This window comes from Nansenia antarctica, assembly GCF_963989245.1.
Source record: "Nansenia antarctica genome assembly, chromosome: 20".
In the NCBI taxonomy this organism is placed as follows: domain Eukaryota; kingdom Metazoa; phylum Chordata; class Actinopteri; order Argentiniformes; family Microstomatidae; genus Nansenia; species Nansenia antarctica.
This window is the reverse complement of record NC_137693.1, coordinates 21,253,243-21,268,207: the sequence shown is the minus strand read 5'-3', so window position 1 is coordinate 21,268,207 and position 14,965 is coordinate 21,253,243. Positions and strand designations below refer to the sequence as shown.

Sequence of the window (14,965 nt, the reverse complement as noted above, 5' to 3'; positions counted from 1 at the left end):
AGTCTGAGGGTCTACTACCTCTACAGCTACATCAACGAGGCCCTGAAAGGTGAGTCTGTTAGACACGTAGACTTGAGTAGAAAAGACATTGGCACTGTGGTAAACAAGACGCTCCAAAATCTTGTCAGGACAGTCCATCACCTGAGACCCTCCCATTCTTCCCCGTCATTCCGCACGAAAACGTTGAATTGTCGTGTTAGCTGGACGTCAACGTCGCAATGCTTCACAAGGGGAGAATGTTTACCCTTCTTTGAACTTGTGCTGTGGTTCTATTAGTAAGGGAAACATATGAAAATCGTAAATCGTTACCCAAAAAGTAAATCGTTACCCAAAAAATTATTCACCAATGTGTTTCTAAAGGTGTGTAATAACATGTACTAAAAGGTTGAAATTCAACTCCTGTGGGAAACCTCATAAAAAACTGCTCAAAGTTGGGGTACCGATAACCGATTTTCGAAAATTCGAAAATGCTTAAATTGGACTTGAGTAACTTTTGAGGGGTCAAACTAGGCATTGTTCATGATTCTGAGTTGATTGCAAGCATTTAATTGTCACCAAGACCACTTCCTGGTAGAGAAACTGCCACGCCCCTTGCCATTTACATATACATTTATTTAAATTAGCTGCATAATACTCAGAGCAAATACTGATCCACCATAGGTCAAATGCTTCAGGAGTCAATGTCTGAGTCTTCTTCAACAACATCATGAATACCATTCTTGCATGTAATGCCTTTACAAACTCCACATGCTGAGATGCACTTGACAACATTTTTCTTGCAGCTGCATCGCCGGTTGCTGCAATCTCCATTACAATTGCAGCTTGTGAACTGGAGTAGCTCGTCGGGAGCCATGGGGTCTAAGGTTGGAACTGGCTCATAACCATGAACACCTAATGTCCATCCATAGTCACTGGGGTCCAGAGACATGCTCTGTAGAAGGATCCAGTCCCGGGTCTGTAGGTAGGCACGGAGAGAATGCTGTGCAGCTGCACCCTCTGTTGGAGGTAGAGTTTCTGGTTTGATCAGCCCAGCCGCTGCCTTTCCCGAGAACATGTTGCATCGAATTGCACCCAGAGTAGTACCTGGCCCATGGTGAATGTACTGGAAGATCCTAGTACCAGCCTGAATCACTGCATCCTTGGTAGCGTGTATGTCAAGGAAGATGTCCATATGTTCGTCGATGTCCCCTGCACAAAACCTGTAAAAGAATGCACTTCAAGGTTTGTTTCAGATATTTCAATATACAAATATTTCATTATGATATAATATTATTATTATTACCTGTCAAACAGAGTTGTTTTCCCATGGCCAGCGATAGCAGAAACCGTATCACACCCAGTGAAGGCGTGACAAAAGAGCAGGTAGCGTCTCTTTCTATCTGAGAGAGCTTCTCGGATCCTCTTGACATCATAAGAGCCCTTCGATGTGGTTAAGAAGAGTGGGTGGTTGGTGCTTGAGCTATGGTGCACCAGCATTGCCAGCACGTCTGCGTCTTCTGCCCGCAACTGAAAATAGAAGAAGATATGCAATGCATGTTCAACTATGTGAAAATATATAAAAATAGTCAAAACTCTTCTTTTAAAGTAGTCATAGCTAATGCAAGTAAAATACCTACACAAATGTTACTGACCTCAACAAAGCCATCTGTAGCAGCAGCCAATGCCTCTCTCACAATCGAAGTGTCAGCATCATTGTCACTCTGCTCCACGGTGATGTGAATTTTTCTGAATGTTGAAGAGAGGAGGTGAATGAGCTCACTCTTGTTATGAGTGTTGTCCAAGAACTTCGCTCTTGGTGTCCAGTGTATCATATCCGGTCGAATCTGGAGGTCACAGCATGACTTCTTGGTACGTCGGATGTGGTCATGATCTTTTGGCGATCTGTTATAGCCATCAAAGACCACAATGATCCTTTGAGAGTTACGGCCAAGACACTGCACGTAGCTTAGGTAACTGTTGCCAATCTCCTGCCGAGTCTGACCTTGTTCCCACGTCACCATGTAGAGAAGCCATCCGCCATCAACCACCAAAGTGGAGCAGGGTTGGTTAGTGAGTTCAAGTGGATCAGTTAACTCCTTCAGGCTAGTCTTGGAAAAGCCTGCCTTGTTCGCCTTGTTCATTTTCTGATCTTTGTTACTGAAAAGGGACAATGGGACGGGAGTCAGCTCATACTCCAAGCTTGTCTCAACTGTCATATCCCGTTGGGCAAAAATGATCAGTCGGTTGAACAACTTGAGTGAGTCAAGGTGAATCTTCTTCTCGTTGATCTTGGGAATCTTTCTGAGTGATGACAGGGCTTGTACCTTTGACTTCACCTCCATGGTCGATGTCACTGACTGTCCATCGAGCTTAATCTGCATCTCTCTCCCTACTTCAGCTGCTCTCTCAGCATTGACTGGGTCTTCTCCTGTGCTTGTGAATCCTGTAGAGAAAGATACAAGCATCTCCTTGTCTCGATCATGGTCGAATGGGTTGTTCTCCTCAAACCATTGGAGGGCAAGTTCAACTGCTCCAGCATCTCGCTTCTTCTGTGTTTTGGCAAGGTCTCTGTGGGGTGGAGCATGTTCCTTGACATCTTCCTCCATGCACTGGTTGACATTGGAGAAGTGACTGAGGGTGAGCACCCAGCACTTGTGGCCAGAATCACTGTTTCTCATCCTCCCTCTGCTCAGTCCACCTTCTGATTTGGCTGCCTTCATTAATGTCTGCTCAATACAGATGTCACACCAGGTGCCAGACCAATCATGGCTGGAGTAACGGACAACATGGTTTCCATGGGCAGTGAAACTTTCTATGGTCTCTTTGTAAGCAGGCAACGTTTCAAGTTCCTTCATAAGTTGACAGTACAGCCGTGCACCTTTGGCATATTGATGATGGCCCGCAGCTGCAAAGATGTCCAGCATCCTGGTAGCAATGCAGGACAGGTGCCCCTTGTGGTCTGCAAGCCGCTCACTTCGGATGAAGGTCTTGATCACATCTACCATGTATGCGGTGGTACTGCACCCAGAGTGTAGGCGTTCTTCCTCCTTCAGCGAGTCTTTTGAAGTTTTCTTCAAACCTATGTTCAAACAGTGCCACTACTGGATCTGTGTGTCGGGCTCCCATCTTACCATCAGCCACCTTCTCCATTAAGGTCCTCATTTCACCAAGCTCCTCCTCAGTGAAGGCATGTTTCATGATGTGCTGATAGATGGCTGCATCAATGAGGAGGTGGGCACGGATTGCCTTGTCAAAACACCCCCCATCCAGGATGTGCTCTTGGTGACAAATACATGCTTGCAATCAACTCAGATTCATGAAAAATGCCTAGTTTGACCCCTCAAAAGTTACTCAAGTCCAATTTAAGCATTTTCGAATTTTCGAAAATCGGTTATCGGTACCCCAACTTTGAGCAGTTTTTTATGAGGTTTCCCACAGGAGTTGAATTTCAACCTTTTAGGACATGTTATTACACACCTTTAGAAACACATTGGTGAAGAAATTTCTTGGTAACGATTTACTTCGCAGATTGGTCAAATATCTGGTAAAATGCCCTTACTATATGTAGCTTTCAGAGTTTAATCATTAGACAGATGTACAGCTCACTGACCCCAGAGGAGATGGCCAGCTGACTGAACACACACACACACACACACACACACACACAAGCGTGAAGAAAGCACTTTCTTTCTTCACGCTTTTCCCTCCCACCAACAACTTTTAAGTGATTCACACCAATCCAACATTAAAACATGCAGAGGTCAAACTTGAGTTGCTTTCATTTCGACATATGGAAATAAAACTACAAAATGAAAAGTATATGAGGAGGGCTATAATAAGTCATATAAAGAGTCACATCAAAGTTTATTGGTCCTATGCACAGGATAGAGGTTGTAAACTGTACAATAACGTTGTAGTAGAAGTAGAAGTAGTAGACATCTTGTAGATGTAGATGATGTAGCATTGTTTAGCGATAGTATGTTACTACGGCAACGGGTTGGACGTGCACTATAAATCCTGGCGAAATAACTGTAACCCTGTTATTGCTACAGTGTGAATATCGCTGACAAGAGCGGCCAGGAGACATAGCGGTGTTGAAGGCTGTGTTTATACTGTCTCAAGAAATGTGATCAAGCACTCGAGGAAACATGTAATCAGACTGGGTGAGAAGAAGGCAATAATGATTTCCACACTCAGAAGTGGATTTCATTAGATTTACACAGCAGTGTCCCAGGCTGATTAAAGATTGACCTCAGAGAAGAGGGTGCTGTGTACCAACTAGCATACAGTGGTTCTGAAGAAGAAACTGCTATTCAAAAACCTGGGGGTGTGTAGGCCTACATAAGAAAATGCATTTGTCAACATGTTCAAAACACATCAAACACAACTGAGAGGATGCTTTTCAAATTGAAATCCAATTCTGTGAAAACCTGCTGCACATTGCAAACCTGTAGTATCCTTATGAAGACTTGTAAATGGGTCAGAGGTACCGTAACAATTTATTTCTTTTTCAGGAACAACAGGGAAATCAAATGCATTAGAAGAAACTTTTGCTACCACTACTATTTTACACATATTCCACAATGTCCTAACTTGCTAAATCGCTCAGGGAATATTCAGTTGATCAGAACCACCCAGGGTTCCATCTGCAGATATTGGGATGCACTAGGTGAACCCTTCCCTAAGCCCCTACGCACCCCTTCTGTGTTTGCACATCTGAGAGAATGGTATAGGTGTAAGCTAACGTTTTTCTTGCTCCTACGTAAACGCAAGGTAGACCCCTTACACAGTTACACACAGTTGTAGTGGGCCGAGATCCCACCCTCGCTCCCCAATTATTACGTTCACCCAACCGGTAGACCTAAGTTAGCCCCTAAAGCACAGTCTATAAAAAAGCAATGTATAAATAAAGATATCATCCCCCATTGTTAGTAATATTCTTTCTGTCTCTTGGCTGCGTAGTAGATAATCAGCCCCAGGGTGATCAGGACCCCCGAGCCCACCAGAGAGAGGAAGCCCACCATGGGCCTCTTGGTGAGGACGTGGCACCCCGCACAGGGCAGGGGCTGGTGGGGGCACTGCTGGGCCTGGGTGTCCTCGGCTGGGAAGCCCTGGTGCCGGATGATGTTGCGGTAGTGGGAGAGGGAGGCCTTGACGATGGTCTCGTCTTGGACATGGCCATAGAGGCCAAAACCTGGGTCTCTCTGGTCATTCAGGGCATAGAAGAAGTAGCCCTTCAGATTCACGCCGTCCAGGGTATACGCTGGGGGGGGGGGGGGGGGAGAAGGGACAGAGAGTGAGGGGGAGAGGAAGGTTAAAGAAAGGGGAATTTCAGATGTTAGTTTCAATATCAAACTGATATCGCCATCTATTGGTGAAAATATTAAATACTGACGACTACTGACAAGATTGTTACATGGACCCAGTTTTTTCCTGGTCAGATCACGTCGTCGTGAATAACTCAGTGGTGTACTGCGTGTTTGTGTGTGTGTGTGTGTTCAGTCAGCTGGCCATCTCCTCTGGGGTCAGTGAGCTGTACATCTGTCTAATGATTAAACTCTGAAAGCTACATAGAACCACAGCACAAGTTCAAAGAAGGGTAAACATTCTCCCCTTGTGAAGCATTGCGACGTTGACGTCCAGCTAACACGACAATTCAACGTTTTCGTGCGGAATGACGGGGAAGAATGGGAGGGTCTCAGGTGATGGACTGTCCTGACAAGGTTTTGGAGCGTCTTGTTTACCACAGTGCCAATGTCTTTTCTACTCAAGTCTACGTGTCTAACAGACTCACCTTTCAGGGCCTCGTTGATGTAGCTGTAGAGGTAGTAGACCCTCAGACTGTCCTTGAAGCGGGCAGGGTCCTCCTGCACCCCATTGGCCATCACATAGATGGCCACGCCCTTGTAGCGCTCCTTCACCTGGTTGAACAGACGTAGTGACATTAACTCTCTCTCTCTCTCTCTCTCTCTCTCTCTCTGAAAAGAAGGTTTGGGCTGGAGAGAAGGACTGTATGTGAGTTCAGGAGAAGGATCTGAGACAGAGTACACTGGTGGAGTGTCAGACATGTTCCAGGAGACAGTTTACAATAATGATTTAATGATATATATTCATGAATATATAGGAATATATTATTCCATGATCCTTCACAACACTCTTCCTTCTATTTCTCTTAGCGTGTGTGTGTGTGTGTGTGCGTGTGCGCTCAAGGTCTCTCTCTCCCTATCCTCTCTCTCTACCTTTCTATGAATCAAATCTCTTTATTAGTTGTAAAGGTAGCGAGTTTGAAGGTGAGGCAAATCTCTGTGCAAACAGACAATGGAGTGTTATCTCATCTCATCTCCTGTGATCTCACCCAGTTGAGGGCCTTCCTCAGGCCCCAGGGCACCACGGGGGAGTTGGGCCGCGGGGACATGATCCAGGTGGTGTCTGTCATGGACTGGACCCCTAATTTGGCCTTGTATTGATATCTGTATGGATGGAGGAGAGATTTATGCTGATAATCGTTGTTGTCGTTCGTAGGTTAAAGTAGTCATGGTAGTAGTATGATATAGCCTAGTAGCAGTGGTCGTCGTAAACGGTGGTAGACTGACATGTCCTCTTTGGAGTCCGTCACCAGTTCAGTGGTATAGTGACTGAGAGCGAAGAAATCGTATGTCCCCTGCACAAGCTGTCTGTCCTCCTCACTGAACACAGGCAGGTGGGAACTATGGAGACAACCACATCAACAACATGCATGAAGTACTGGAGAGTGAGAAAATGCTCAGTGAATGGACCTATCGCTAGGCCACACCCCAAAATAGAAATTGTCCAATCATATCACAGCAAAAGTCACTACAGGCAGAAAACTCAGACAAACAACTCAGACAAAATATCTGATGGTGAAAAGCTTCTAGACAAAATATTCTTGTCATCTTAATAAAAAAAAACATGTCTGTTACTTGCTGTGGTAAATCAGAAATCAGAAATTTGCCAACTCCCGCCATTGTGAGTCATTGAATGTCATTCAGTCACGGTCAGTCAGTCAGTCACTGTCAGTGAAGCGTTGTTTGTTTGTCCGAGTTTTCAAAAGGGGCGTGGCTTAGCGACAGGTCCATTACAACACAATGTAAATGCTGACACCCAGAAGAACAGGCAGGGGTAAGTGTGGAAGCAGCACGGTGTAGTTATTATTGGGTGTGTTGACTCCTACTCCAGGAACAGATCCGAGGCGGTGCGGCCACGCAGCCAGCTCCTCATGATGGACGGGTAGTCGCCACTGCCGAAGATAGGCTCAGAGAACCAGCCCACACGGAAGTCTAGAACCCTGTTAGCCGGTTCCACGTCCTCACGGCTAAACGAGAACGCCGGTTCCACCCAGTCCATGTGCAGCGCCACAGACACCTGTAATGCAGCGTTGAAATTACAGGTATCTCTTATCTAGGCTGACAAACATCTTAGCTCTCTCTCACACTCTTTCTGTTCCTTCATTTAAAACAATTAAAATCATTTGTTTCTCTCTCTCCAGAGAGCTCATTTTGAGCCAGAAAGACCAACACGCTCAGTGGCATGGTCAGTGAGAGGAGCTACTATGATTGATCTCTGATTGGTTGTAAATCTTTCCATTTTAACAATATTTTTTGAAGGACATCTTCATGATCTCAATGAAAACAGCCAACAAAACAAAACGTCAACGTCAATATTAAATTCAAACAACGGTATATTGATTCTAGGCAGTAGAGGAGGGAGGCCTCTCTGGTGGTGTGTGACAAGCAGAGTGTTATTCACTTGCTTTAACAACAATGCCACTCCCTCACCTGCCCTTTCTGTGTGTGTCTGAACTCCTGGTCGTAGGCGTGCCAGGCCAGGGCGTGGGCCCTCAGCAGCTGATGCCCCTCGGCGTAGCCCATCTCCACCTCGTCGTCGTCGTTGGGCTCGTTCAGGGTGATCCACAGCTTCACGTGGGCGCCCAGCTCCCTGTAGCACAGCCTGGCGTAGTCCGCAAACGCCTCCACCGTGTCCCTGAGAGACAGAGGAGGGGATAGAGTTGGATCATCACGACCCAACGTTGACACTGTGAAAGATGCCTGACTGACCGACTGACCGACTGACAGACTGTCAGACATACAGACAGACAGGCGGACAGACAGGCAGGCGGGCAGACAGACAGTCAGTCAGACAGACAGACAGACAGACAGACAGGCAGGTGGACAGACAGACAGGCAGGCGGACAGACAGACAGGCAGGTGGACAGACAGGCAGACAGACAGACAGTCAGACATACAGACAGGCAGGCGGACAGACAGACAGACAGTCAGACAGACAGACAATCGGACAGACAGGCAGACAGACAGGCAGACAGACAGACAGACAGGCAGACAGACAGAAGGAGGTCATTTTTCTGTGTTCCACATGTGTTATGACATGGCAGACAGACCTGTTCAGCCACCCCCCCCCCCCGCGTCCAGACAGACAGACAGACAGACCTGTTCAGCCACCACCCCCCTGCGTCCAGACAGACAGACAGACAGACAGACCTGTTCAGCCACCACCCCCCTGCGTCCAGACAGACAGACAGACAGACAGGCAGACAGACAGACCTGTTCAGCCACCCCCCCCCTGCGTCCAGACAGACAGACAGACAGGCAGACAGACAGACAGACCTGTTCAGCCACCCCCCCCCTGCGTCCAGACAGACAGACAGACAGACAGACAGGCAGACAGACAGACCTGTTGAGCCACCCCCCCCCTGCGGCCAGGGTGGCTGGCAGGCTGGAGCGCTGGCCTGTGTTGTGCCACAGCGTGACCACGGGCGTGACGTTGGCCTGGAGCAGCTGGCTGGTGAAGCAGCGGAAGTAGCCCAGCAGGGTGTTGTTGGGCTGGGCCACGCGGCCCGTGGGAACCAGGGACGACCAGTTGAGGGAGAAGTGGAAGTGGGTGACCCCCACCCGACGGATCTCCTCCACCTGAGAGAGAGAGAGGGAAGAGAATAGTCAAGATGAATAGACGGACAGACAGGCAGGCAGGCAAGCAGACAGACAGACAGGCAGAGAGGCAAGCAAGCAAACAAACAGACAGACAGACAGACAGGCAAGCAGACAGGCAGACAGACAGACTATCTGACAGATAAACAGACAGACAGACAGACAGACAGGCAAGCAGACAGACAGACAGACAGACAGACTATCTGACAGATAAACAGACAGACAGACAGACAGACTGACTGACCTGCTGGCGGATGGTAGCGTAGTCAGCACAGTGCTGGGCTCGTCGTGGCGGGGAGGCCTGGGAGCCTGCCTCCAGCCTCCTCAGCTCCCCGTTACCTGAGATGTTCCAGACATACACACTGGGGTCCGCAAACTGGGTGGGGGTGGTCTCCACCTACACACACACACAGATAGAGAGACTTAGTAAACACACACACACACACACACACACACACACCGACAGACAGCCAGACTCAAACATGCAGGCACTTGGGTGGAATTGTTTGAGTGACTATACACACACACACACACACACACACACACACACACACCTACAGAGGCCAATGGGGCAAATAAATAAAAGGCAGCTAGCAGCCCCCTGTGTTGTTCAGCGAGCGGAGGCCATGTGCGTCTGTGTGGTTTATAATTAAGAGATCTGCAGGATGACTCACTGGAGTAGTGTGTGTGTGGGGTCAGAGATGGACTTTGACCCAGAGGGTTGTGGGTTCAAAACCCTGTCTTGACCCAGTGCTGACTGGACTAGAGAGAGTCAATCCACAAATGTTTTCTCTACAGTATACCAAATCACAAATGTCACAAATCAGATCACTAATGACACTAATGATCAAATACAGTAGATAGTTAGATATAGTTTTCTACTGTTGAAGTATTATACTGTGGTTGAATAAATTATGTTCAGATTCAGTCAGCAGCACCAGGATAAGGTTTTGACAGTTTACATGTGCTGTACATTCTAGTTCCAGAGGGTTCCACAGCACAGTACCTTCCTGGGCGCCCTGGGCTACACATCAACCACATAGCCGTCTTCAATGGTCCAAAGTAGAGGTTAATACTGGGTTAATATTTCCCTCTATGAGAACATTGCATGCATGCTTATCTCACACATTGACCGTAGATGTATTCGGGCCTGTAGCTACCACTAAAACTGTGTTTCTCAGGTGGGTCAGACTCTCTATCTCTCTCTCTCTCTCTCTCTCTCTCTCTCTCTCTCTCTCTCTCTCTCTCTCTCTCTCTCTCTCTCTCTCTCTCTCTCTCTCTCTCTCTCTCTCTCTCTCTCTCTCTCTCTCTCTCATGCCCACACACACACACACACACACACACAAACACACACACACACACACAACCTGTATGGAGTTAGCGGAGACCCCCCAAGCGAAGTCACAGGGGAAGACCCCCTGTGCCGGTCTGTTCTCTGGGAGCTCAGGGAAGCCATTCCTCTGGATAAGCGTCCTGGAACGACAACAATAATAAGCAGTGTTTCACAAAAACCGCCAAGGACAAGTTTTCCCTAGTAAGGTCATGTGGTCAGGTAGAATGTGCACTTAGATTTGTATACAGCACCATTCAAACTACACACTGTAGCCCACAAATACTTCACAATAACCTTTAAAATAACATAACATGAAGGCACAAAAGTAGACTTAATACATAAACTGTATGAAATCCATACTACGGCATAACAGACCTGTAGAAGATGGCAGTGGTCTTGGGCCCCCTCTTCAGGTCAGGAGTGTTAAAGTCAACGTAGTACAGGCCCCGGCGTATCCCGTACTCCCTGTGCCACTCAAACCCGTCTATCAGGGACCACGCCGTGTATCCAATGACGTTCACACCGTCGTACTTGATCGCTACGGCAACGGACAGAGCAGTAACAGGTTCGCTTTAGCAAAGAGTTAGACGGCAACAAGAAATTCCAAGTTTAGACGAAGGAAGAGGTTATCCCCTGACTTCAAATCGCATCGGTGCTAAAAACAGACAAACTTCCATTACGGTAACAATGCACCTTTCAATTCCTGAGCTGACTATCAGAGATACTCGCAATAATGTTTGAATAAATGGTACAGAAATGTACATTACGACCCCACTCACATTTCAGCACCTCGATAATGAACCTTTTGAGGTAGTACATGTGCCTGGGGTCCTCCATCTTGGTGTTGCTCAGAACATACCTGTGTCATGTGACAATAACAGGTGAGATCATAACAGACTACAATTCATATCATATCATGACCTGATATCGACATCATACCATGCCACAACCACCACCGAAACACAACACACTCGCCACAACAATACACAACAGTAGCAGTAGCCCACCATCCACTCTCCACCACGAAGATGGGCGGGTCGTCGTACTCGGCCCTGACCCAGTACAGCAGCATCCTCAGGTCCAGGTCCTCCTGCTGTCCGAACTTCAGGTGGTCGGTGATGAGGTGGAAGCTCAGCGCCGCCCCGTGGGACAGGGCGAAGAAGTCGGCCGTCCCTTTCACCTCCTCCATCTCGGCCGGGGTGAAGGAGGGCAGGCGCTGGCCCAGGCGGAGCTTCATGCAGGGCGGGTAGTCTCCGTCGGTGAAGATGGGGTGGGCGAACCAGCCCAGGACAAACTCCAGAGAACACTGGCAGGCCGCCAGGCTCTCGCGGCGGGTCTGACCGGGCTTTATCCAATGGGAGGCCAGCGCGATGGAGAGGTTACCGTGCTGCCGGGGGCGGTAGTGGCGGTCGTAGAGGTGCCAGGCCGCTGCGTGGGCCTGGGGGAGGGAGAGGAGAGGGAGAGGAGAGGGAGAGGGAGAGGGAGAGGAGAGGAGAGGGAGAGGAGAGGGAGAGGAGAGGGAGAGGGAGAGGGGGAGGAGAGGGAGAGGAGAGGGAGAGGGAGAGGGAGAGGAGAGGAGAGGGAGAGGAGAGGGAGAGGGAGAGGAGAGGGAGAGGGGGGGTGGGGGTGGGTGGGGTGGGCAGAGAGAGAGGCGCAGAGAGATGGAGTGGAACAATGGGGGGGGGTGGGGGGGGGTAAAGAGGTGGAAAGGAGAGAGAGAAGGGGTGAGGAAACAAAATTAAGAAAAAGGGGAGGATGGAAAATAGATATGGATGAGAGAGTATGAGGGGAGAAAGAGGGGAGAGTGGGAGGGATGGAGAGGTGAGAAAGAGTTAGGATAGATAATATACAGTATAATAATTGGCTATGTATACACTATAATATATACTATATGCCATTTAGCAGACACATTGGATAAAAGTGACCTTCATAGTGAGTGCAATGTGCATACAATTATTTGTAGCCTATGTGGAGAAGAGGATGAAGGCAGAGGGGGAGAGGGGGAGAGGGGGCAAGACCAGCGAATAGAGATGAGATGAGAGTAAAGAGAGGACCAAAGATGTGTAAAGATGTGTAGGCTACGTGTAGCCTCAAACACAGAGGGTCTCATGACAGATGCTTTACAATACCTCTAGTTTTGCTCACCTTGATCAGGTTGTGTCCGACTCGGAACGGCAAGTCCGGGTCGTTCTTCACCCCGGGAGCGACCAGCCCGGTGCCGTACCCGTGCCAGGCCACCACGAACGGGTTGTCCATGGTGATCCAGTACTTCACGTCACCGCCGAAAGTTTGGAAACAGAAATCGGCGTAATCTCTGAACAGTTCCACAAGGGCCGGGTTGCTCCACCCTCCGAAAGCCCTCTGCAGGTGGTCCGGTAGATCCCAGTGGTACAGGGTGACCACCGGCTGCACGCGGATCTCCTTCAGCCTCTTGATCAGAGTCCGGTAATAATCCGTGCCGATCCGGTTGTAGCTGGCGCGGCTCCCGTTGGGGAAGATCCTGGACCAGGAGAGGGAGAACCGATAGTGGCTGACGCCCAGCTGCTTGATGGCGCGGATGTCCCCGTGGATGTTGTGGTAGCTGTCACTGCCCACGTCCCCGGTGACTATCCGGGTCCCGCCGCGCGTAAACGTGTCCCAGACGGACGGACCCTTACCATCTTGAAAGAGAATGTGATAGAAATTGTTAAAGTAAAGATGAATAATAATATATATATATATATGTAAGATATTAATAATAATAATAAGAAGAAGAAGAAGAAATCATTATTTTGATGGTGTTAAACTAATAAACAAAATAATAACACTTAAACTTAATAAACTCAATAATAAAACCTAAACTGGTTTATATCCCACCTTTCTCAGACGCGCCCTCCACCTGGTAAGCGGCCGTGCCCACCGCCCACATGAAGTTGTCCGGAAAGGTGCTGTAGAGGAAGGCTTTGTCTCCGGGGTAGGGCAGTCTGCTGAACCGTTCCCAGGTCTTCAAACCAGCTCCCGGTGCCGCGAATACGAACGCGAATTCACGCAAAGAAATTGCCCAAAATGTCAAAAAGAAACCGGAGACCTGCATTGCGAGCGTTGAATATTATGGGGTCATTTAAACAACCAAGTAGGCGCCTACCAACCAGTAGGCTATTGTAAAATATACTAATATCTCAATGATTAGGCTACCTGGCCGGATAACGTACATAAAGGTCCTATAACCGTTATGGGAGGTGACAGCAGCTGTTGTGTTCTCTGGGGGCGCAGTGGTTACAGGTTATATCCCAGAGAGAGACCGCTCTCCTGGCTCGGTTAGGAAATCTGTCAATTATTACCCAAACCACTTGACGCGTAAAGGTCTCCAGGGCTCAAAACAATGTTAAAGCCTTATAATGACCGATCTCTCTCGAAGCAAGGCCATCGTGTTTCCGCATTAACAGCACATTAACAGTAGCCAAAAAAGTGCATTATTAAATACAGAAATGACAGAAGAAAACCCAGACAAACACACAGGATTGTATTTGGATCCACACTACAAACTAACCAAAACATTTCAGGTTATAGATGAGTTTTACAAGTGAGTCATTTCTACATGTGTAGGCTGTGTCTATCGAATCTAAATCTATTGTATCTATCTACACACTTTTAGAACATTCATCAAATAAAATAAATAAAGAGAAACCTCAACTGCGGTATAAAGGCCTATTACGGTCGATACTGCAGGCCTAGGTAGTAGGTATTGAGTACCTTTTTATGACCCCACCATATTATAATACAGCCCCAGCTGGGGGCATCAATAATGTCATCATCCATGATTCATATGACCACAGATGGAGGGTAATGGACACAATATGACATTTCATTTCTTTGAGCACAGCTGTCAGATAGAACACATTCATTTGCATTTCATCCTAGGTCTCCCAAGACAGTGAAATGTAGCCTAAGGCAGGGGGATACGGAGGGTGATATGCAAACAGAAATGTTCCCTGGATGATCACATTAATAGTGCCTCTTCCTGCTTTGGGGTTGCTTGGAAACACTGCACCTCCCTCTCCTATTGAAGCTGTTGACCCAGCTGATGAAGGGGCGTCTGTCAGCCAGGGGTGCATTACCAGCTACAGCATCAGAGACATACAAAGCATACATACTGCCTTCACTAAGTATTCACCCCCTGGACTTTTCCCCCACATTTTGTTGTTACAACCTGACTTTAAAACAGATGTAATTGATTTGTTTGATCTAGACAAAATATCCGAAAATGTCATAATGTCAAAGTGGGAATTTTCTTTTCGAAATGTGTCCGTCGGTCATTTAGACCTGCTGGTGGAGAACCTAGATATTCTTTTGATCTTTTTTTTATTTTTATCTCCAATCTCCTCCAGCTATCTCTACTGCTCTGGTTTGGACCCTAGCACTCTGCCTTCATAGTGACCTATACTTATGTCTCTACCTTCATAGTGACCTATACTTATGTCTCTACCTTCATAGTGACCTATACTTGTGTCTCTACCTTCATAGTGACCTATACTTCTGTCTCTACCTTCATAGTGACCTATACTTATGTCTCTGCCTTCATAGTGACCTATACTTATGTCTCTACCTTCATAGTGACCTATACTTGTGTCTCTACCTTCATAGTGACCTATACTTATGTCTCTACCTTCATAGTGACCTATACCTCAACCCTCATAGTGACCTATACCTC

At 47.7% G+C, this 14,965-nt stretch overlaps 1 protein-coding gene across 1 annotated transcript; it reads right to left on the bottom strand.

Annotated features, from left to right (window-relative positions):
- Nucleotides 1–3,860: 3,860 nt before the first annotated feature.
- Nucleotides 3,861–13,488, bottom strand: kl (klotho). Its single transcript, XM_080549801.1, has 14 exons — nucleotides 13,132–13,488; nucleotides 12,421–12,935; nucleotides 11,283–11,713; nucleotides 11,055–11,134; nucleotides 10,651–10,813; nucleotides 10,310–10,415; nucleotides 9,187–9,339; nucleotides 8,689–8,924; nucleotides 7,776–7,980; nucleotides 7,172–7,362; nucleotides 6,573–6,686; nucleotides 6,335–6,449; nucleotides 5,774–5,900; nucleotides 3,861–5,242 (listed from the first exon to the last, which is right to left on the bottom strand). The coding sequence occupies exons 1-14, from the start codon at nucleotides 13,346–13,348 to the stop codon at nucleotides 4,908–4,910; spliced, it is 2,988 nt and encodes a 995-aa protein (XP_080405927.1). The 5' UTR covers nucleotides 13,349–13,488; the 3' UTR covers nucleotides 3,861–4,907.
- Nucleotides 13,489–14,965: the final 1,477 nt, after the last annotated feature.